Genomic DNA, 23,260 nt, shown 5'->3' with positions numbered 1-23,260 from the left:
TACGAGGTCACGGTTGAGTGAAATATGAGACTAGCGTGGAGCTGTCGGCGGTTACAAACCAGCAAATAGTTTTACACAATCTACAGGAAATTAGCGAGTTGTTTTACTGTTTTACAGGGGGGAAGATTATTTGTGTTGGTTATTATGAGCAAATTATGCTTGTGAGGCACTTTAATGTATCCAAGTCACACCCGAAACCACAAGCATGTTTAATAGTTTTCCCTGTTTAATTAGAAATGTATTATAATGTAATCTACATGAAGGATTTTACATGACTTGTTTTTGATTGTGGTGCAATAATCAAATTAGATAGGAATGCTTCATTGTCTCCATAATGCTGCAGTGTTTACTGCCGGGAAATGATGAGTTGATGTGATGCAGTGCCGTGTGATCTCACTGCTTGTGATTGTCAAAGGTTTTATTTTCTGAGTGTGTTGCTGTAAAGCTCATAATTAGTACCAGTCAGAAGTGTGGACACACCTACTCATTCTTTATGATTACTATTTTTCATATTTTACAATAATAGTAATTAAGACTATGAAAAAACACTGATTGGAAGCATAGGAATTATGTAACGTGCAAAACTGTTAAACAAATCTTAAATTTTGCTTCTTCAAAGCAGCTACTCTTTACCTTGATAACAGCTTTTTGGAAACAGCATTTTCGCACACAAATGAGGTAACCATTTGATTTTTTTAAGGCTGGTTCAGTATTTTTGTGTTCCACTCTGCAGCTTTTTAACTGTATTTCTTTGTAAACATGCGGTAAACATATTTAACATATTTTAACCTTGTAAAGCCTGACCAGAGAAATTGATATTTTTATGATTATTTTTTATTATAGCTTACATAAAAACATATATTATATGTTTTCTTTTTTGTATCATTTAATACATCAGGGATTTATGGCTCATATAGTATGAAATAGTGAGAATATGGAGTGCACACTTGTGAAGGACAAAATACCTTATTTTAAGAGGCAGTTGTGGCCTAATGGTTAGAGAGTTGGACTCATAACCCAAAGGTTGCGAGTTTGAGTCTCAGGTCCAGCAGGAATTGTCAGTGGGGGGGAGTGAATGTCCAGCACTCTCAACACCGCAACTGAGGTGCCCTTGAGCAAGGCACTGAACCCCCAACTGCTCCCTGGGCTGCCCACTGGTGTGTGTGTACTTAGGATGGGTTAAATGCAGAGCACAAATTCCGAGTATGGGTAACCATACTTGGCCACATGTCACTTCACTTATTTATAATGAGTCCCAAACTGAGCAAAATATGCCATGCAGTTGCTGGTATTTATACGGCCAAAAAGTAGAATGAAATTCTGACAGCTTGTAAATCATTATAGCAGACTACTTACATAAATGCAAATAAATATTATTTGACACTATGTATCTCTCAATAATTTGCCTTAGCAAAAAACATTTACAGTAAATGCTAAGTTTTATAATCAAAGATCTTTAGTTTGTATTGTGGGGGAAAAATATATAGTGCAATACAATGATGATTGAGGGCAGTATAAATAAACATTCCTCAAAAGCCTGAATTTAACATGATTTTTCTAGAAAATAAGTGTATGGATAATCAAGTAAATCTAGGTAAGTGAGGATTACACAGCAAAATTTTTTTTTTTTTTTGCTTGCTAGATTGTGTACTACAGGTTTTTCAGCAGTTCTGATCATGCTAATAACTTAAGAGGCCTTAGAAAATTGTGTATCAAATATGATACAGAGGGCTTTATAGGGTTAAAGTAGGCATAAAAAAAAAAACTTATTTGTTTTGTAAATGCATGTAAGAGTATATATCTAATTTTTCTGCATAATGTCAAAGTCTTTTCCAGTTAAATGTTTTTTTTATGAGATTGGTTTATAAGATGTTAATTTGCTATTCTAATTCTAATTCTAAAGTATACATTACTAGTCCAGATGTTACCTTCAATTTCTGTATGCCTACATTATACTTTCAATTACAATACAGTATATTGTCATTTACATTACATACTGTTTGCATAAAGACATAAATAGCAGTGTCCTCTTGTACAAAAATAATGATGGCAAAGAGTTAGGGGAACATTTTTATTGCAGAGGGCTGTTTCTGTCAGTATAATAACATTTTAATGAAGAAAGAATGATCCACACACAATCACACCCACACAAATAAAGACACACCCACATGAAATCCCTAAGCAAGGGCATGCAGGACTGGAGGCTGAAAAGCAGGAGACCAGCACCCTTGTATCGGTATCTCTGCACATCATCATTGTTACCTGAGTCCTATAGCAAAAGTCGAGTTCTTCAAAACCAACCCACTCTCTAACAAATGCACTTTTTAGTCCAAAACAACATGACTCCAAAATCTTCAAGTGGCTTGTGTTAGTGTGCATGTGTTACACAATCGCACTTCTATAACTGGAACAATTCTATCAGGTTTTTCTGATATCTCTGTAAACTTTGCATAGTCTAGAACATCACTCCCACCGCAACCCTAAACAACGCTCTCACTTCATTGCCTGCATAATAAACGTAATATATCTGCTCAGAAATTAAAGTATTCAACAATAAAAGACTGCTGGTTGCTGCCACTTCCTTTAAAAAGTGCTTCAAGTGTCCATAACATCTTTTTATCAGAATAATCTTCTGAAGTCAACAGCCTGTTCCTGGCCTCTATCTCTGTTCCTCAAACACGGCTGGTTCTGCCCTGCATGCAGAGGTTTACGGTACTGAGATTGAGGGTAAAATACATTCACATGGGCAACTCACAGTTTGAGGTCAAAGCAGTGACGTTTGACCTCACCTGACCTTTGGCATCACTGCTTTGAGATTGATGATAAATCAGTGATTGTGTTCATCAATGTTTGTTTAGTAACACTGATTGTACAATCACTGGTTGTACAGACATTCCTTATGCCCTCTTAAAAAGGGAAAAGGCTGCATGCAGGAGGTACAAAAGTTTTCCAAACATTTTGATAAATTTCTGATGATGATAAATGAAAAGCAAGGAAGGTACAGAGGCACAGAGAGACTGAAAAAAAAAAAGAACACAAAACCAGTAAAATTAGGTAAAATGGGGAGTGTGTTGTCTATACGATGGGTACGCAAACCATGAGTACGCAACGAGTGTCAAATGCTAAATAAATGCGCAGCGTTTAAATTCAAAACTTTATACAGTCCTTTGATTGACAAGTTGCAGATTGAAATGAGATGGTCATAAAGAGATCAGTGATAAATAAAGAAACTGGAATGCATGAACATGGAATGATCATGGATCTCATCCCTCACTCACACTCGTTCTCTCCCAGCACACTGAACATGTTGAGAGTCAGACCCTTCCTGTCAGCCTTCACGGTATCATCTTCATCATCCCCATCAGCATCCTCATCGTCGTCGGCATCTCGATCGTTGTCCTCCTCCAGCTCGGAACTGGATTCGCCCTCGTCGTCTTCCCTGTCACCACACTCATCCACTTCTTCCGTCCTTCCCTGTAGAGCAATGATCTCGGCCAGGTCTGGGTGTGATTCCCATTCATCTGAAGAAATGGTTATTGTATTTCAATTTACTGCCATATCAGCTTTACAGATTATTACATGGAAGATGCAGATGCAGATGCAGATGCAACATTCAACAATATAAGAAGTTATAAAAAGTTGTTTTGGGGTCCATTTTACAAAACAAGTCTTTCCAAGTTTGCCCTAATAAAAATTACATTAAAAATTGGCAAACCAAAAACATATGTTAGTGCTACAATATTCTGAGGACATTGAAATTACACACCAAATCTGGTCTCGAGTGGTGGATGACATGAAAGATAGTGGTTTGACCTCTGACCTTTACTCTGAGTGTATCCAGGTGGTTGCAGACATAGGCACAGCCGTCCGTCGATGGCTAAACGCAGGAGACTATTGGCTGCTCGATAGACATCGTTACGTGCCGCCTTGGCAGTTTTATACCCTCTCCTCTCGGCCCAAGCTTTAAAAAAAAGAAAGAAAAACAGTTGTGACTATTGAAAAACCAATAAAAACAACTTCAGCTCTCCAAGTTTCTCCCTCCAGTTGAACGTTAAATATGAAATGAAGGATGCCAAATGAAAACAGGACAGGCACCTTCACACACATCCCATGCTGTCCAGTCCTGTGTTTTGGGGTCTTGTGGGGTTTCTGGGCTGTGGTCAGGATGTGTCAGCTTTAACACAGACAGGAAGTTGGTCCGTTCACACAAATATCCTACTGAACTGTAAGGCTCCCGCAGTTGGGACACTGGATATATACCAGCCAGGATCTGTTTGAGAAGATAAATAACACACACACACACACATAAAAACATAAACAAAACACAGACTGAATGACGTAACTTTCATAAATTATACAGAATCATGCTGGTTTTACCTGTAGTTGCTTGTCCACTCGGGAAGGGAAGACAAGCCCAGGACAATCACACAGTTTAACAGTGGGAGTGAGGTAGTATGTTTGGAAATATTTAGTGTGACCTGGGGTTCGAGACACGCTCACAACCTTCCTGCCAACCAGACTGTTCAGCACTGAAGATTTGCCTACATTAGGAAAACCTGGAGAAAGTGCAGATAGACTCCACATGAATTTTAAAGTCACGAATGAATTTAAATGTACACACTGAGGAGAAGATACTTCAAATAAGATATATGCAACTGATATTGATGTAGAACAACACTTTTTCAGTTTTAGCATGAAGTGGACATTGTGATAATATTATCTTTCCTGTTTTGACATATATTCAAGCAAAATGGCTTCTTGAATGAAAAAAAAACAAAAAATGTAGAGCTTGACTTGATCTGGTTCATTGTTATTTGTTAAATACTGCTTTCTCATGTGAGTGACAGTTTCCTATAAGGGATAGGTTATTTTCTCACACTCGCGCAAATGCATGTCGTGAGGAAATAGATGTTGTAATGTTTTTGACTAAAGATTATAAAAGGCACATTATTATTATTATTCATTTATTTTATTTTTTCAAATAATGATGTGCACAATTAAATCATTTATATAATAAACACTGCAATATTCCTTAAAATTAGTGTCAGTTTTGATTTCATAGTTACTTCAATCTCAGGTTTTTACCTATGCAGCCCAATGTTAGTACTCCATCTTTATAAAGTTCTTGCGTAGGGCTGTTCATTTCCATGGCAACGTCACTATGATGCTCCATCAACACAGATTCCGATCCATCATCAGCCTGATCCCTCTCTGTTCCCATGGCAACAGCATCCCTCTGGATCTTCTTCTCCCAGCTACTCAAATCCACTACAAACAACAACCATCATCATCATTTAACACTCCCCTGTATTCTCCAGTGCTGATATTTTGTTGTCTGGGAGGAAGTTGTCTAACCTCTTCCTGCTGTGATCTCCTGACACGCTCTCATGATGTGAAAAGGTCCTCCAGCCAGATTCCATCCTGCTTTCTTCCTTATCCTCTTCTTCTGTAGAACTGCAGAGAGTACAGATGAAGGTGACACTTTGATTCTTGTCTATTTTGATCTGTCATATTATAGATCAAGCAATGATACTGGAAAGACTCTCTCACGTGTGCTGTAGGGTAGTCCTGGGTGCGAGGTGAAGCAGACACAGTGCAGGTGTGGGAACTGTTTAGTCAGGTAGTGTTTCCATGCCAAAACCAGCGGCGCGGGACACAAGTCCACTTTATTGAGCACCAGAATGATGTACTTCTTTAACTCACCGGTGATGTAGTGATACAGAGCAGGAGGAAAATGTAGCACCTGCAGACAGAGTGATAACGTTTGCTTGTAATGAATGGCAATGATGACTCAACTATAAGTACTATACACTGTGTCTTCCACACCATCTTTCTTTTGCTCAAAACACACAGTATAATAAGTGCTGTTTTCTGAGATTAAATGTAATATAATCTCTGGCCCCACCTAGTGGAGATTTTATTACTTCAGTTTGCATAATTTGACACTTCCACATAAGGAGTAATGCCTATGCAATTTTGATGATCTTTTGAAAACTGCTAAAAGTTTCAACAGGCGTTACAGTCGCACACTCACTGAGTGTCTGATATCCACTATGAGGAGAATGACATCAGACATCTCCAATACTCTCCACAGCTGCCTCCATGTCTGAGAAAGAAAGAAAGAGTCAGTCAGCCAGTCAGTAGTAGAAAAGAAAAAACAAAAAGTGAATTTTTACAAATAGTTGTTATACAGGCTGTCTGAATTTCAGTAATCTGTTATTCACATTCTTTCGGATTAGCCAACTTGTTTGTAGTCCTTTGGCCCACTTTAGGTAAAATAATGACTTGAGAGGTTTTTGGCTCAGGCATTTTATGGTCTCCATTTTCTACATTAATCCAAAACTATCTGAAAATTGGAGACTGTTAAAAACAATGAATTCACTGTGATCCAATGCTCTGCACAGCTAAGTGGTTGAAACCTTTAGATGCACGTTTATGAGTTCTTAGAAACAAAGCCTGTTTGTCTTAAAATTATTTGCACAATACTGTGGTGCTTCTGTTGTCTGCAGCCAAATATGCATACTAATTAGTGTTATACATTTTAACTGTTGAAAAAAAGTGTTGCTCCTTTTGCACTAAGCAAACACAACAGTTTTATGTGTCACATAGCTAGAGAAAAGCAACGGCTCATAAATCAGTGAATTTGAACACTTAACAGTGTTTGCCTCCAGCACTGTCTGGCCAAACAGATGCTCAAGCGCAATAAAAAAATGCTATTGACTCAGCAGCAATCAAATTCTGGTTGCTGATAAAAATGATTTTTCAAAGTACTTCAGTCGTGTAGTGTTTGCAAACAGAACATGCCTCACCTCGAGATTGTGCTCGAAGTGGCTGAGGGTACCGGGTGGGTTTTTGGAGTGAAGAGCCTCCAGATACTCCAGAAATGACTTCTCCTCTTTCCGCAGCAACTCCTCTCGCCGCATGCTGTAATGCCATGAGGGCCGCCGTGGGAAATCCAGGCCTGTTATTAGACAAAATGAAAATGAAATGAATTAAGACTTAACAACATGGACCAAAACCAATATCACAGTAAAATTCAAAATATAGCCTAGATATTTTTGCTGGTAATTTGATGACAAAATGGGTAACAGGTTCGGGGTCAGTATGATTATTATTATTATTATTTTTAAAATTAATACGTTTATTCAGCAAAGATGCATTAAATAGATGCAGGCAGTTTTGGCCTAATGGTTGAAGAGAGATGGCTGCCCACTGCTCAAGGTGTGTGTTCATGGTACGTGTGTGTGTGTGTGTGTGTTCACTTGGGACGGGTAAAATGCAGAGCACAAATTCCAAGTATGGGACATCATACTTGGCTACACGTCACGTCACTGTTTGTGCAAGTCTGTTTTTTTTTTTTTTTTGTATAGATTAAAATGACAATACAGACATTTTAAAAAAGCATTTATTTTGAATCCTTTACATTTATATTCATCCTGAAAAACGTATCATGATTTTTAGAAAAATAATAAGCAATATTGAAATGTTTTCAACATTCTTATTAAAATAAATTTCTTGAGCACCAAATCAGCATATTAGATTGATTTCTGAAGGATCATGTGACACTGAAGTCTATAGTAATGCCTGCTGAAAATTCAGCTTTTGCCTTCACAGGAATAGATTACATTTTACAAATACGTATATTAAAATAGAAAAAAAAAAAAAAAAAAAGTTATGTTAAATTGGAATAATATTTCACAAAATTACAAATTTCTCTGTATTTTTAATCCAATCCAACCTTGGTGAGCATATAAGACTTATTTAAGAAACTTAAAAAAATTGTATCAACCCCAACATTTTTAACAGTATTCTGTGCGTATGTTATATTTTAGTGTTTGATTTTTCAGTTGTTTATGCAAAAGAGTACAGAATTTTAATATCGCAAACACATCTCCTTTTCTCATTTACAGCAAATGGACGTAAACAGATGCAGAATTTTTGACAGACAGTCATTGACCCATCTATTTGACAGAAAAGTCACACTATGCACTCTTTTTTGCAACGGATGCTGCAGCATCTGATGGTGTAATTGCGAAGGTGACATTTCAGCTAGTTTTGTGAAAACAATTCCCTCAAATGCAAAGTTTATCATCATAACACTCTGTCACCACTTCAAGTTACACAGTAGCATAAATACCCTTCTCTTCTGGGTAGATCTGGGTCATCTCAATCTCTAGTTCCTTTTCTGCCACCGGCTTCAGGATTTTCTCCCTTGCTATTTTCTTCCTCTTCTCCACTTCCTCCTTGCTCTCCTTCTCATAGTGCAGTCGGAATCTGCAAAACAAGCCATTATAAAATTGACAAACAGTACAATACATGCCCCTGCCAAAATATCTCATGTTAAATTAATAAGACAAAGCTGGACTGACTGTTTCACCTGTCCTGACTCACCTGTTAGGGTCATATCTGCCATCTCTGGTGCCAGGCTGATGGTTGATCCTCCTGATGTCTGTCGTCTCGCTGTCTGATGTATCCGACTGTCTGTTTCTGCCAGGTCCTCTCTCCACACTGGCATTTCGGCTACTGTGACTCGAACCGGTTTCTCCTGCACGCACACAAACATTAAAAAGTGTTTTCTATTTTGAACGTGACTCCAAAGCAAAGAAATGATTCCTGAGGTTTTTTTCTTTTCATTTTTGAATCCAATCCAGAGTTTCTGCAGGTTTTATGAAGGTAAATTTAAGACTTTTTAAGACCAAGTAACGAAGTGTAAGGAATAAATCAAAAGGAACACAATAAGTCAATACAGTCTGTAAATGAAAACATCTTAGCAAAGTTTCAAAGTTTTAAAATACAACTTCCAATAGATCTCCATTACTTTTTAATTCATTTAACAAATAAAAATAGCTACAACCACTTCTGTACCTTCTGATCACATTGCAATACAGTGATGTTCTTCCTCTGTCTTTTTGTATGTTTTCCAGTGCAAATCTAATCTAAGAATCTAAACATTCTTAAATGAAGATGCACATTTTTTTCATACCCATTGTATCTTCATTTAAGAATGTTTAGATTCTTAGATTAGGTATGAAAAAAAAAATTCATACCCCACTTACAGATGTTTGTTCTTGTTTTAAGCATAAACTCAATCAATTTTGGCAGCCTGGTAGGGCTTGGTAGCCCTTTTCCTGAAGACGTCTGAGCGTGGTGACTCTTAATGCACTGACTCCAGCTTCAGTCCACTCTTTGTGAAGCTCTCACAAGTGTTTGAATCGGCTTTGCTTGACAGTATTCTAAGCTTGCGGTCATCCCTGTTGCTTGTGCACCTTTTCCTACCCAATTTCTTCCTTCCAGTCAACTTTGCATTTAATATGCTTTGATACAGCACTCTGTGAACAGCCACCCCTTTCAGTAATGTCCCTCTGTGACTTACCCTCTTTGTGGAGGGTGTCGATGATTGTCTTCTGGATCATTGCCAAGTCAGCAGTTTTCTCTATTATTGCGGTTTCAAAGAACAAGAGATACCAGGAATTTATACTGTAGGGATGGTCATTTATTCAAACTCAAATGTAAATATTCTAATATTTTGAGATACTGGATTTTTTACTTTCATGAGCTGTAAGCTCTAATCATCAAAATTAAATGTTTACATAATACATGTATGTGTACTGTGTAGATTTCTTATGTATATATAAATACACACACACATGCATGTACAGATTTCAGAAATATATATTTTTTTATATATTACATATATTTATTTATAATATATATTATATGAATATAAATATAGACATGTAAATATTTTCAAAATATATACATGCAGGTGTGTGTATTTGTATATACATAATAAATATACACAGAACACACACACATATTATGCAAACAAAAACTTTTATTTTGGAAGCGATTAATCGTTTGATAGCACTAACATATATATATATATATATATATATATAGTGCATGCAAAATTTTATGCCATTTATGCTTCTGCTCTGATTTAAGACCTTTCAAGGCCTTAATATATGAAAGCACCTTCAGAAACCAGACATATCCCTCCATAATTAACACTTTGTAGCCATTATAGTTCCTATGAGAATAGTGCAGTGTGCTTTATACTGATGGCATGATTATGAAATTATTAACTAATTCATCTGCACCTGTTTTAGCTGGTTTTGCCGTGTACTGGACCTGAACACGTACAGAACTGCAGGCGACCAGCAGCTAATTCAGCCTGCCTTAGTGTGTATTGATCGCTTTTGTTTTTGTGTTACGTAACTTCACGCTGAGTCTGCGCACTTATATACCGCATAACACAGGCGCCAACTACAGCAAAACACGAGCTGCTCGAAATGCGTATCATAATCACCTCCTTTCACAGTTGACAAATCAGAATCGCAATTTAGTCTATACAGAAACATAACTGCTCGGGTGTGAGACGTTCGACCTGTCAAGACCAGAGTTGTTTACTGCACACAACCTCCACATCAAGCTCACTTATGATGCATTTATATTGTTGCTGGGCGTGAAATTCAGCGCTGCTCTGAGCCTGTCAAGTTTGCTTACAACTTAGCACAACAAACTTAGCAAACAAAGTAGTTGCAGAGGCACTGTAGCTCAATATATGCTATAATATGGGGGAACCTGTTTACATTACTACACACTAAAATACAAATCATAAAACAATGCGTCACGTGGCTAATGTAGCACGTCTGCGAGCGCGTTCAGCTCGCGGCGCGCTAACTCAGCTAAGCTAGTTAACGTTACCCACCTCTCTTTTTCTCGCGTTTCACCTGGAGCTGCTTCTTTTTCTGTTTGTTACTAAAAGGCTTTTTGCGTGGCATGTTCGCATTAGTCAAAAGAAGAAAACAGAAATAATGCGCGAGGACGTATCCTCCTTGTACGCTTTATATTTACATTCGTGAAGTTTCTCCGTTACTCGCGTGGACTTTTCTGTGACACCGCCCACTGACGGGTGGACTCTACCATTATAGTCTTCAAGGATTCAACGCAAGGTGTCAGAAATACATTTGATCGACTATGTTCAATTGCTCTGTTTTTTTACTACCTCTGTTCACTTCATGCGACTACTGTTTACTAAAATCAAACGATAAAGCAGTAAGTAATTTTGACCCCCATGTTTTTGACTAGTGGTGCAGTCTGTCACTGAAATGAAACTGACTGTTATACAATGGAATGTTAGAAACACCATTAATTGTCTTAAATTTAAGTATAATTAACTACAGATAAATCTGAAATTATATACAAAGTTAAGCACAAATAATTCATTCTGTGGTTCTTCATATTGTTTTGTATTGTTTTTTTGACATCTGACAAACAACTGTTTTACATTACATCATGAGGGAATTTACAAATCTTATTAAAGTTAAAAATCTACAAACCACAAAGAAAGTAACTCAGTTCTCTAAACCGACGAGGGTCCTTGTTGGTTCTGGAGGAATAATAATAATAATAAAAACATTAATAATAATATTCTATGTTCTTACTTAATGATTTAGTTATTATAAAAGGCAATACTACTTGCTAATGCAATAAATAAAAATTATTGAAAAACCCAGGATGACAGTCAACAGAGATTATAAAACAGATTATCACAAGGAGGCACATTAGAAGCAATAATTTCTTTTCTTTTTTTTTTTCATATTGTTTTAAAGGGTTAATGCACACTAATCTGTTTTTGTTAATGCCTAGAAGTTGTTGCATGTTAACAGTTATTTTGATAACAGTAGTTACAATAGAATATTATATACTCTATTAATGGAATAATGGAATATTACATGTCATCTGCAAATGGAAATACTAAACAGGATCATTTTTCAAGAAAAACACCATCTCATTAGATATTTGCCATCGACATTAGTTGACACACATCTTTTACTGTTGTCCTTTACTCATTCACACACAATACATCTTTTAACCATATATACGTGCTTTTTTACGTATGTGACTGCAAACAAATTTCCCTTTTTAAAAACAAAAACAGACCAACAATTCCCATACATACTGTGCAAGACACAATATTTCTGTTCTCATTGACAGTAACAATATTAATGTTGACAATGCAGTGATCGTACCAACAACTACAGACGCAGACAATCATACAAACAAGATAAATGGAAATTTCAGGAAAAAGACATGAGATATGAGCTGGGTACCCACTGAAACAGCAACAGTCTTCAAGGAAGCTTTTGGGAGGAAGATCAGGATTGCAAAAAAATACAAAAGTCTGTTTTCTTCAATTTTGTCCGTTTAAATCCACTTGCTCCTTCATACAAATAAAAAGGTATAGAGTAAGAAAAGTCATTCTATATCCACAGCTCTGTGTGGATCTCGTCAATTACAAAAAAATTTTCTAACCTCCAAAGTTTCATGGGATTCCTCATGAGTTTAGGTGTTGCACCTGTATGGCAGACGCCTCCACAGTGATGCAGAGGTCTTTGTGAGGGGAGATGTCAGATACACTGACAGTTTTATATCGCACATCTGCAGAGGGTACTGGTTTGTATTGATTCAAGTCGAATATGCACGGTGCACCGACCGGCTGGATGAAGGCATTGTTCCTCTCGGCTTGGCTTTGCCCGTCTCTATCCGAGCTACTTCCTCCTGCGTGACCGGGGCTGTGATTCTGTTGGTTTGATCCGGGTGGAGACGGAAGCATATCTGGGGCGTGTTTTCGCATGTGCTTCATCAGATATGTTTCCTACAGACAGAAAGTGATTCATATTAGGTTCATTTTGAAAATTAATTGGGAATGCTGCTCATTTATGGTGAGAGACTAGGCGCTGATGTTTGTACCGAGGTATATGTGCGGTTGCATAAACCACAGGAGTAGAGTTTGTCGTGCTTGACTGTGTGAGTGGACAGATGAACCTCCAGGCTGGCTGCGTCTACATAACCACGGTTACAGTGGTGACACTTATACGGCTTGTCCTTGTTGTGCTGACGCCGATGAGACTGTAAAAGATTGAGAGAAAAATATTAAAGTGACAATTCACCCCAAAAAAAATCATTATTTACTCACACCATGTTGCTCCAAACCTGTCCAAATCAGAGCTGCTTGTTTGCAAACAATGAAAGTGGAAGAGAAGCAAGGGTTGTCAAGCTCCTAACAGCATCATAAAACAACCCATAAGACTTGGGTGCTTGTTTTAAGTCTTTTGAAGGTGTACGATAGTTTAGTGTGAGGAACAGGCAAAAATGTATGTCACTATTTACTGAAAATGTTGCTTGACTGCTGGAGCAGGCGTCTGACAAATTCAAGAATTGAAGAAGAAGAAGGATTAGAGAAGAATTGGCTCCCTTTCAATTCATGAATTTGAATATAAATTGAATTGGCCACATCCCACAGGAAGTAAAAGAGGAATCTGAATCGGAATGACAGAAAGATCTATCTATTCATCTATATATACTACTGTTTAAAAGTTGGGGTCAGCAAGATGTTTGAATGTTTTTGAAAGAAGTCGCTTATGCTCACCAAGGCTCCATCTATTGGTTAAAAAAAAACAAAAAAGGTAAAAAAAAAAAAAAAAAAGTAATATTGTGAAATATTTTTATAATTAAAATTTCTGTATTCTAATGTAATTTATTTTCTAATATAATTTATTCCTGTGATGGCAAAACTGTATTTCAGCAGATATTACTCCAGTTATCAGAGACACATGATCCTTTGGTTAAATATCAATGTTAAAAACAGTTGTGCTGATTATTTTTGGAGAAACCATGATACATTTTTTTTCAGGATTCTTTGATTAATGGAAAGTTCAAAAGAACAGCATTTATTTGAAACCGAAATCTTTTGCAACATTATAAATGTCTTTACTGCCTCTTTTGATCAATTTATTGTGTTTTTGCTGAATAAAAGTATCACTTATTTCAAGAAAAATGGACCCCAAACTTTTGAACTGTAGTATATATCTACGTACATCTATCTGTAAGGCCAAACCTTACAAAAGGCATTAGAAATTTAACTCTGAACTGTGCACATCCTTTACTCAGTCACCATTTACTTTCACTTCATGGAAAAGAGCTTACAGGTAAAAGTAACACTTAAAAAACTGACGTAATATATTTAAATAAAGAAACAGAGTATGTCACCTGTAGGTTAGAAAGCTGAGTGAAAGACTTCTCACAACCAGGATGTGAACATTTGTATGGCCTGTCTCCTGTGTGGATCCTGAACAGGCACAAAATGTCAAAAGATAAGAAATTAATGGAAAACTCAACTGAATAATAAAGCAGGTGCAAACACAAATAATAAATGAAAAAACAACTGAAAGGAAAACACATTCTGTGTGGTACCTTTGGTGTTGTTGTAAGTGACTGAGCTGTCTGAAGGTCTTCTGGCAGTAGTTACAGGTGTAAGGTTTGACTCCTGTGTGTATTCGCACATGCTGAGCAAGGTAGCTTGTGTTGGCAAATGATTTCGTGCAGTGAGGACACTTGTGAGGTTTGGATTCTGTGTGGTTTCTGCAAAGAAGGAAAGACCAACATGCTTACTCAGGGGCTCATTCAATAATTTACACACACTACACAAATATTTGACACGACAATATTCTTCATTTCTATACTCACTCAGCTGACCTTTCTTAGGTGGTCCCTATCAGTACTGCCAACAATTGTCAAAAGTGTGCAGTGTATTTCAAAGACATTTGAAAGTGGTGTGGTAGGTGTTTGAATGAGGTTAGAGAAAGGGCAGATCCATTTCTCAAGAAAACATTTGCACTAAATCCTCACAGGAACTCTGTGAGCAGCAGAGCCCAATCCCACGTTCAAGTGTGATCAGGAGTGGACGAAACCTTTATGTGACCTCTATTTCAGAGCGGGGCAAAACCTCATAAAACTTCTACACAGTTATGGGACGATAATGTAGAGTCAAAGAGAACTGGGCTTTCACTGACAGCTGCAATTTTAGTTCAATCCTTCAGTCAGTGTGTGTGTGTGTGTGTGTTAAAGCTCCACAGTGTGGTGTAAAAGTTTAAGTAGTCTGCAGTAATAAAAAGTGTGCCAGAGGAGAAATAAATTAAACAGAGAACGAAATGAAAGGGAAATATAGAAAAAAAATACATAAAATGATATTTCTTTCATTTTTTGAAACCTGAGAACTTTTCCTGACAAGTTTTAGTTTCTTCTAGCAATTTTTCCTCCATCGGTGAGGCATATTTAATGTGTAATCTGCCCACTACACATGGTGACATCAGCTGCGCCATTATAAAGACTGTGGTATATAATTACACAGTCCATTACACATAAACTTACATATAAGCAAACTATCATCAGAGTATGTTGCTATAGCAACAAGCAAGAGAGGATGAGGCCCTGTTGTCAACCTTTCCACCGTGACCGCAGAATGTCTCAGAGGGTGGACACCCAGAACACGTGTTTGCTTTCAAAAACTGCTAGATGGAGCACAACAGAAAGCAAAATGCGGAGGTCACAAGAAGCACTTTAACCACGCAGGCTTTTTGTCGGTTATTCATAAAGTAAGTGGGCTGAAAACACTGTCAGCTACCGCTTTGGAAATGGGGGAAAAAAATTAAATAGCCTCCCTGACACTAGCATTAGGCCTTTATGAAAATAATGCCACAGAGAAAAATTTCCAAGTTAGATTTATTAAGCACTTTTTACATTACATACATAAATCAATGTGTTACATTATTATCATTATTAATGTGTAAATATTTTAAGTTGACACGTTAACTTTGACAGCCCTAAAATTACATTTAGTTAAATATTTATCTTTTCTTTCCAATTTTTCTGCACACTCACTTGTGGCCCACAATACTGCAATACTGGTCCTAGTACCAATAATTTTAATGTTTATTCATATAATGTTCTACAGACCAGGATCCAATAACCTCCAGGTGGCTGCAAATAGGTGTGCGAAAAATAATTTTACGCAATAATTAATGTAATAGTGTAACATATTGCTTTGTAATGATATGTATTGTAAAAACTGCTTTAAAAATACATCTAAATTTATCTAAAATGGTCCCGATAGCCTTGTAGGTAGGCAGTGCACCGACATACAGCATTGTTGTGCTATGGGCGTCCCGAGTTCGAATACCGACTCGAGGACCTTTCTTGATCCCAGCCCCATTTTCTCTCTCCCACTTTGTTTTCTGTTAGTTCCGATCTGTCCTATCATAATAAAGGCGAAAATGTCAAAAATAAATCTTTAAAACGGTTTCTCATTATGCTAAGTGCCACCCCACTCACAACTGCTGCTTCTGTCTCTTTTTTTTCTGGAAAGAACTGCATTTATTTAACCGCAGAATGTCTTTATGAACACATAAAACTGGCGACTTTTCAGATGCACACTCCAACTTCGCTTCAGCGCTAGGCGCGAGTCAAAGGAGCGTGGATAATGTACAGGTGATGAGGAGCTTCAATAAAACAACAGTAAACAGTCAGATGAGATGTTGTCTGGCCATATGTCAGTAAAAAGGAATTTTCCTGTCCTGTCAGCCATTATACTGTGCTCGTAGCCTGTATGATTTCATATTAAAGCATGAATGAAACTATAAGCATGCGTGTCAGATCCGCGTCACGTTCAGCAGTGACAGCTCTTAAAGTAATAGCAGCCAAATAATTTAATAACCCAGCTGCTGTGGTATCTGTTAATTAAAGAACAATAAATAACTTTTGTAGCTTTAAGGATTTATCTATACTTAGAATTTAGTGTTAGATAACTTTATTTAATTTCCTACTTGCTGAAGGGCACAGGTAAATATGACACTTATTATATTGGGTTTATGTGAAGATTGTTTTAAGCTCCCTTAAATTAGAAGCTGTTATTTTTTTAAAGTCTAATAAATGTTAAGACTGATAGCTCTCAATTAAACTGTAATAGTGAATAGCTATAGTCACTGGTTATTTCTAGATTAGTCACTTTATGTTGTTTCTAGATTAATTTGAAAATCGAATGTGAAATTATTGGAATATAAAAATATATTTAAAAACTTTACTGTTAGGTGGAATTAATCACGATTAATTTCAGAAAGAAATGTGCGATTTATTCTTTTTTTTTTTTTATCGATTGACAGCACTAATTTATAATTATTCATTTAAATTAGTTTGCTTGTCTGTCTTATGGTATTGAACTCTAATCATAATAATAATGTCATATTTGAAAATAAATATCATCCTGTCAAGATCGAACAGAATTTTAATACTGTTGCATCCATACACTGCACGATACTGGACAAAAGTTTAGCAAATCTCAAAATAAATATCCATTATTTATATTATACATTATATTGTTGTGATGCTGCACAAGTACGTGACGCATTTATAACTACTGATTTGAGTGTTGTATTTTTTTTTTTTTTTTTTTTTAAGTATAGAGCAGTAATATCAGCCATTTATTGGTTATGTATGAAAATGGATATCTTGAAAATCAGGATCGGCCAGAATTGTAATATTACTGCATCAATATGCTACACAATACTGGACAAAAGTGAAGCACCTGAAGCTCTTTTTAACATGTTTGATGCAGTACGATATCAATGTGTATCATGTCATGAGGAAGTTTGAATTATGGTCCATCACACACACACTCTCCATCACCCGCCTGCTTTGCCACAGACACCCACACACAAACACACACACTCTTGAGGTGCGGTGCTGAATACCGTGTGTGCTGCTGTAAGTGACTGAGCTGTCTGAAAGCCTTCTGGCAGTAGGAGCAGGTGTAGGGCTTGGCACCGCTGTGGATGCGGATGTGCTGGGCCAGGTAGCTGGTGTTAGCGAAGGATTTGGAGCAGTGCGGACACTGGTGAGCTTTCACCTCCGTGTGCGACTTGGAGTGCAGCTGCATGTCTGATTTATTGCAGAACGTCAAACCACACATCCGGCACCTACAGAAAGAAAAACACACACACACACCAAGGGGAGGACAGAGGGATGAGAGAAAAGGAAAACATGGGAGAAGACAAAGTACAAATGGAAACGGGACAAAGAGAAAAGGAAAGTTACAAGTCTGGTCCATCAATAGTGAAAGGAGAAACATGAGACATGACAAACAGGCGAGAAAGAGACAACACGAGCAGGAGGGTGAGAGACGAAGAGTTCAATAGAGAACGATCCAGAAGGAAATCGTAGACTCTAGTCTCCAGAAAAGAAAAACGAGAGGGAGAAGCCAGAAACGCAAGTGCAGATGGGTAATGAATGAGCAACAAAGAGGGTGACAGGAGTGTGTGTGTGTGTGTGTGTGTGTGTAGTTGTGTGTAGCTGAGGCCGCACATGCTGCTGAAAAAGATAACACACTTTCTACTGAAGCACAGCAGACAAACACGCAGATATGCTCATTGCGAAGCCTTGAAGCCAGGAGAGTGTACGTGCGTGTGTGTGTGTCGGCCGGGAGGGCCATGCATTGCTGCAGCATGAAAATGAAGTGGCTTAAGAATCCCTGCCTCTGTCTTCGCCTCTTCTAATAGATCATAAGAACACACACTGAGTGCATGCTGAGCCAATGTCCTTATGGAAAGCCTTACCTGTATGTTTTTCCACCCTCTTTCCCAGCATGTCCTTCTTCTGGAGACAGACTGTAAGGGTTGGCAGAATGATGCTGCAGAGAAAAGGAAAATTATTACTTATATCTTAAAATTACTTTGCAATAGATTACCATTCAAAAGTTTGTTAATCATCAAACGTGACAGAAAGACATTTATAATGTTACAAAATATTTCTATTTCAAATAAATGCTTTTATCCAAAGCGCCTTATAAATGAGGACAAAAGAAGCAATCAAAACCAACAAAAGAGCAATAATACATAAGTGCTTTGACAAGTCCCGGTTAGTCTAACGCAGTACATATAGCAAGGTTTTTTCTTATAATAAATAAAAAAGAAAACAAGTAGATAGAATAGAAAAAGAACAGAGAACACTAGTGTTAGAGGGACAATTTTTGTTTTTAATTAAATAAAAAGAAAACAAGTTGAAAGACTAGAAAAAGAATAGAGAACATTGGTGGTAGAGGGTCATTTTTATAATAAATAAAAAGAAAACAAGTTTAGTGCTGTCAAACAATTAATCGCGATTCATCAAGTTTTTGTTTACATAATATATGTGTGTGTACTGTGTATATTTATTACCTATATATAAATACAAACACATGCATGTATATATTTAAGAAAAACATGTTATATTTATATATTAAATATATTTATACATAATATAAGAATATGAATATATAAATGTATATACATGGAAATATCAACATCAGTACATCAAAATATATACTGTATGCGTGTGTATTTATATATACATAAATATACACAGTACACATACATATATTATGTAAACAACAATTTTTATTTTGGATGCGATTAATTGCAATTAATCGTTTGACAGCACTAAACAGTGCTAGTGTTAGAGGGTCAAGTGTAGAAAATTTCTATTTATCAAAGGAATGTATCAGCTTCCACAAAATGCAACTGTTTTCAACACCGATATTAATAAGAAATGTTTCTTGAGCACCAAATCAGCATATTATAATGATTTCTGATGAATCATGTGACACTGAAGATTGAAAATTCAGCTTTGCTGATTTATTCACTGGAATAAATTACATTTTAAAGTATATTAAAATGCATACATTTTAAATTGTAATAGTATTTCATTATTTCTACTGTTTTGATCAACTAAATGCAGCCATCAGAAGAATAAAAGACTTACATAAAAAAAAAAAAAATAGTATCCCAAACTTTTGAACAGTTGTATCTGGGCTAATCACTTATTCAGACAATATCAATAAGGATTCCTCCATATGCATGGCTGTCATACCTGTCCTGAAAGACCAAAAATCAAGTGATCTGTCCCAGTAGGTGAGCCAACCAATGGGAGAGGTTCTTTCTTCTTTCTGCCTCGTTTCGACGGTAACGGGATGATAACTGGTGAGCAGGGCATGGAGTCATTTTTCTTGTCTGATGGAGACATGCAAGAGTAAAATGCTTTAATTATGTGAGCTAAGACTGATGAGACAATAAGTGTATCGGTTCCTGTCTCAGGCATGTTGCACACACAAAATTAGAGAGCAATAATGCCAAGCAACACAGACAGAGATGTTTGTGATCTCAGTTAGAACGGGGACCCATGAAGGTCACTTGAAAAGCCGGGTACAAGTTTTACTTGTACAATATAATAATGATGATGATAATAAACTTATCAAGCACCTTTCCTACAGATCAAGGTCACTTCACAAGAAAGAAAAAAAACTGACAGACATGGACAAGCAAAAATATAAAACATAATTACGGTAAATATCGGGACACAATACTGCAAAGAAAAAAAAAGACGTCAGAGCGGGTTGTGCCTGGGCAAAAAATGAAAGTCATGGCTGCTCCTTCTTGTGAACACATCTGGCATAATTTTGATAGTAACAATCAAAATGAAAAGAAGGAAATGCTAAAAAGCATTTAAATAGCAATATTGTTGCAAAAATCATACAGTGTGCATGTTAATGTTTATGTGAAATAAGGTGCATTACCAGTCTGGACAGTTATCATGGTGGTGGATGGATGTCCAGGAATAAGGGACTGAGCAGATGACACTGGAGACACCAGAGTGACCAAACCCGCTAGAAAGAGTGAGGCAGTGATGGAAGATTTATGAAAGTGAAAGAAAGTGCAAATAAACTAACCAGAGAAACCCCTGCAATCATTAGCAATTAATAATAATCACACGTCTGATACCTGCTGTCATGATGCCTGTAGGCGGTACCGGCAACACTGTGATACTGTGTGAGGACTGAGACGGTTGTGCATGCTCCTGTTTTAGTGTCCTTGCTGTTGTATCCATGGCACCCCCAGCAACAGCCACCACTGCTGTGGTAGGATAGTGGGCGGGGCCATGTGAGTAGATGGGGCCTTTGTCCTGACCAAGCTGCTCTTTTACCTTATTGAGAAATACAGCATTCTCAATCTAAAAGACAAAAACATTTGGTTATTGGTTAATTGGTTAAAAAAAAAAAAAGTTTGCGTTTGTATAGCGTTTTTTTTGTTAAAGAGGTCTTATATGTTCACTAAGGCTGCATTTATTTGATCAAAAATACTTATTTATAAATTTTTTGTGACAATGTAAACATTTTTACTATCAGCTTTAATTAATATATATTTTTTTAATTTGATTTTTTTTTAATCTTACTGAACCTAAATATTTGAACATTAGTGTATATAATGTAAAATACAATATAAAGCATGAAAATACATTAAGTTTGTAATATATTAATGCTAACACAGGCCAAGCATAACATTCAAATGTAGACATTTTAAATGTGTATATCAGTGTGCTTACCTGTCCCTGTACAGGGGACCAGAAATAGGAAGAATTAAAATGGGAATCCTCCATCACCCCTGACACAAGAAAGTAAACATTTTGATAAGCAAAAACTGTGTACACACTATAACCTTTGACCTTTTAAAGTGAGAGGTTAAGGATAGAGACAGAGTTATACATTATACATTTAAATTTACCAATAAACATTTAATTAACACTAAACAATATACATTTAATTTACAAATAAATTGACCTGTGGGGGATATCATTTGACAAAAGATTCACAAAGAAAATAATAACAATAGTAAATGCACATTTTACTAATAAACACTTTCAATAACACAATTATATGCAGGGAATTTTATCCAGGAAGAGCTGGTGTCCATCATGTGTTTATTTATGGTCAACACCGCAACAAATAAATCATCCATTTCGCATTAGCTAGTTGCTATAAACCCCTCATACGTGACTGTAATGCACTACATATGACAGCACCACCATCACCCGTGAGTCTCTGTGTTTAGGTTATATGTTACAGATGTCGGGCTCATAGTAGCTCTTGTGTTTATCTGGGTGCAATTTATCATGTTGTTGCATAAAAGAGAATGTGCTTTGCTTTAGTCTTTATTAAAAACAATGCACTGTAAAATCATGCTTTTTGATTACATTAAAAATATTCTAATATTTATTAACAAATAACCCATCCCATCCAAATATCTGAATATTATTGACAGGCTGCGGCGAATCTACTGAACGATAACGAAAGCGGACCTGCAGCCCACAGCATGACGTGACCCGCGCGTTCACACTACTGCCTGCTAAAATAAAAAAGGAAAGGCGAAAAAGGATAGAAAAAAAAAAAAAAACAGAACAAGTGGGGAAAAAAACGTCGACGCTGGGACCGAGGCGGTTTTACGCAGACTTCCGGCACATGAGTGTCGGCGATCGGGCGACAGCAGCGCCAGCGGCTCACATCAACAGCCAAAAAACAAGCTTCAAAGTGAAAAATAAAGACCGATTACCAGCTCTCAAGACTTTTACTTCGCCCGCCGGGGATTTCCTCCGATCGGAGTAGTTTGTGAAGTCTTTCCGAACCCACCCGATGGAAGAATTTCAATGAGTTTTTTTTTTTCCTCCCTTGTGTTTTTTTTCTATTTTTTTCTTTTCTCACGGAGTTAGCCGAACTGTCTACACAGCACTTCCTCCCGAGCGGCGCGAATGCTGCCCGTGCGTCCTGACGTCATTTCCGTCCAGTAAGGTCAAACATGTCCAGGAAAATAGTTTTAGGATGTTCTCTTTAACTAAAATACAGTATTCTATCTTATGAAAACAATGATTTAGACCTTGAATTTATTGTTAGCGAAATTTCATCATTAATTTCATTTCATCATTAATTTACATTTTTTTTCGTTTAGTTTTTCACTTAAAGATGAGTACTTTTTCAGTATTCTAGTCCTTTAGATGTAATTTTAAAAAGATTTATATTTTTTCATAAGGTTTCGATTTTTCACTACAAATGCATGTTTCCAAATTTCCTGTCTCGATTAAATGTGAATGGGAAATGTACAAGGTATCAGGGAATTTTAAAATTGTATGAAAATCTAATAAAATGGCATGAAAATTGTATTGCAAGTGTCGAAATGGAATTTATCAAATATAAAGTACATAATTATGGATATCTACGACGTATTAAATTCTGTTTTTTGTTTTGTTTTGTTTTTTTTAATTTAGGCCTACGTGAACACACCTATTTTTAATTTCATTTGTACATTTTTGTTTATTATTATAACTGATTATGCTTTGTAACACTTTAGTTACTGTTGTATTTCCATTTGTATTACACTGTAAAAATAAAACCCCTCAAGTCTTCACATCTTCGTAGAGATGTTTTCTGTACAAAAATAAGTTTGCTTGTTTAAATATCTTAATTGCATGTGTCGCTGTCGCTTTTCAGAGATAAGAAATGTCATTTATATTAATAATGTCTACACTAGAAGCATGCAAATAAAGGAGAACAAACGAAAAG

At 36.5% G+C, this 23,260-nt stretch overlaps 2 protein-coding genes across 5 annotated transcripts; both read right to left on the bottom strand.

The window, feature by feature from the left end:
* Positions 1–2,275: 2,275 nt before the first annotated feature.
* On the bottom strand, positions 2,276–10,920 carry gnl1 (guanine nucleotide binding protein-like 1). The gene is made up of 12 exons (XM_058747828.1): positions 10,712–10,920; positions 8,392–8,545; positions 8,138–8,274; positions 6,810–6,961; positions 6,035–6,106; positions 5,551–5,743; positions 5,356–5,454; positions 5,086–5,268; positions 4,378–4,556; positions 4,096–4,270; positions 3,821–3,961; positions 2,276–3,521 (listed from the first exon to the last, which is right to left on the bottom strand). Exons 1-12 carry the CDS (start codon positions 10,782–10,784, stop codon positions 3,271–3,273), a joined length of 1,809 nt encoding a protein of 602 aa, XP_058603811.1. The 5' UTR covers positions 10,785–10,920; the 3' UTR covers positions 2,276–3,270.
* A 318-nt stretch (positions 10,921–11,238) lies between these two features.
* znf384b (zinc finger protein 384 b) lies at positions 11,239–23,105 on the bottom strand. Of its 4 annotated transcripts, XM_058745995.1 has the most exons (12): positions 22,257–23,104; positions 21,253–21,311; positions 20,652–20,880; positions 20,447–20,536; positions 19,744–19,883; positions 18,453–18,526; positions 17,592–17,816; positions 14,260–14,427; positions 14,056–14,134; positions 12,757–12,915; positions 12,319–12,661; positions 11,239–12,226 (listed from the first exon to the last, which is right to left on the bottom strand). In XM_058745995.1, the coding sequence occupies exons 2-11, from the start codon at positions 21,304–21,306 to the stop codon at positions 12,341–12,343; spliced, it is 1,539 nt and encodes a 512-aa protein (XP_058601978.1). In that variant the 5' UTR covers positions 21,307–21,311; positions 22,257–23,104; the 3' UTR covers positions 11,239–12,226; positions 12,319–12,340. The 4 variants fall into 4 exon arrangements, with proteins under 4 accessions (XP_058601978.1, XP_058601977.1, XP_058601979.1 ...); XM_058745994.1 differs by having other exon boundaries at positions 11,239–12,661; XM_058745996.1 differs by lacking the exon at positions 20,447–20,536 and having other exon boundaries at positions 11,239–12,661; positions 22,257–23,105.
* Between the last annotated feature and the right edge of the window lie 155 nt (positions 23,106–23,260).

This window comes from Onychostoma macrolepis, chromosome 16 (assembly GCF_012432095.1).
Source record: "Onychostoma macrolepis isolate SWU-2019 chromosome 16, ASM1243209v1, whole genome shotgun sequence".
Taxonomy (NCBI): domain Eukaryota; kingdom Metazoa; phylum Chordata; class Actinopteri; order Cypriniformes; family Cyprinidae; genus Onychostoma; species Onychostoma macrolepis.
This window is presented reverse-complemented; position numbering and strand designations above follow the sequence as displayed.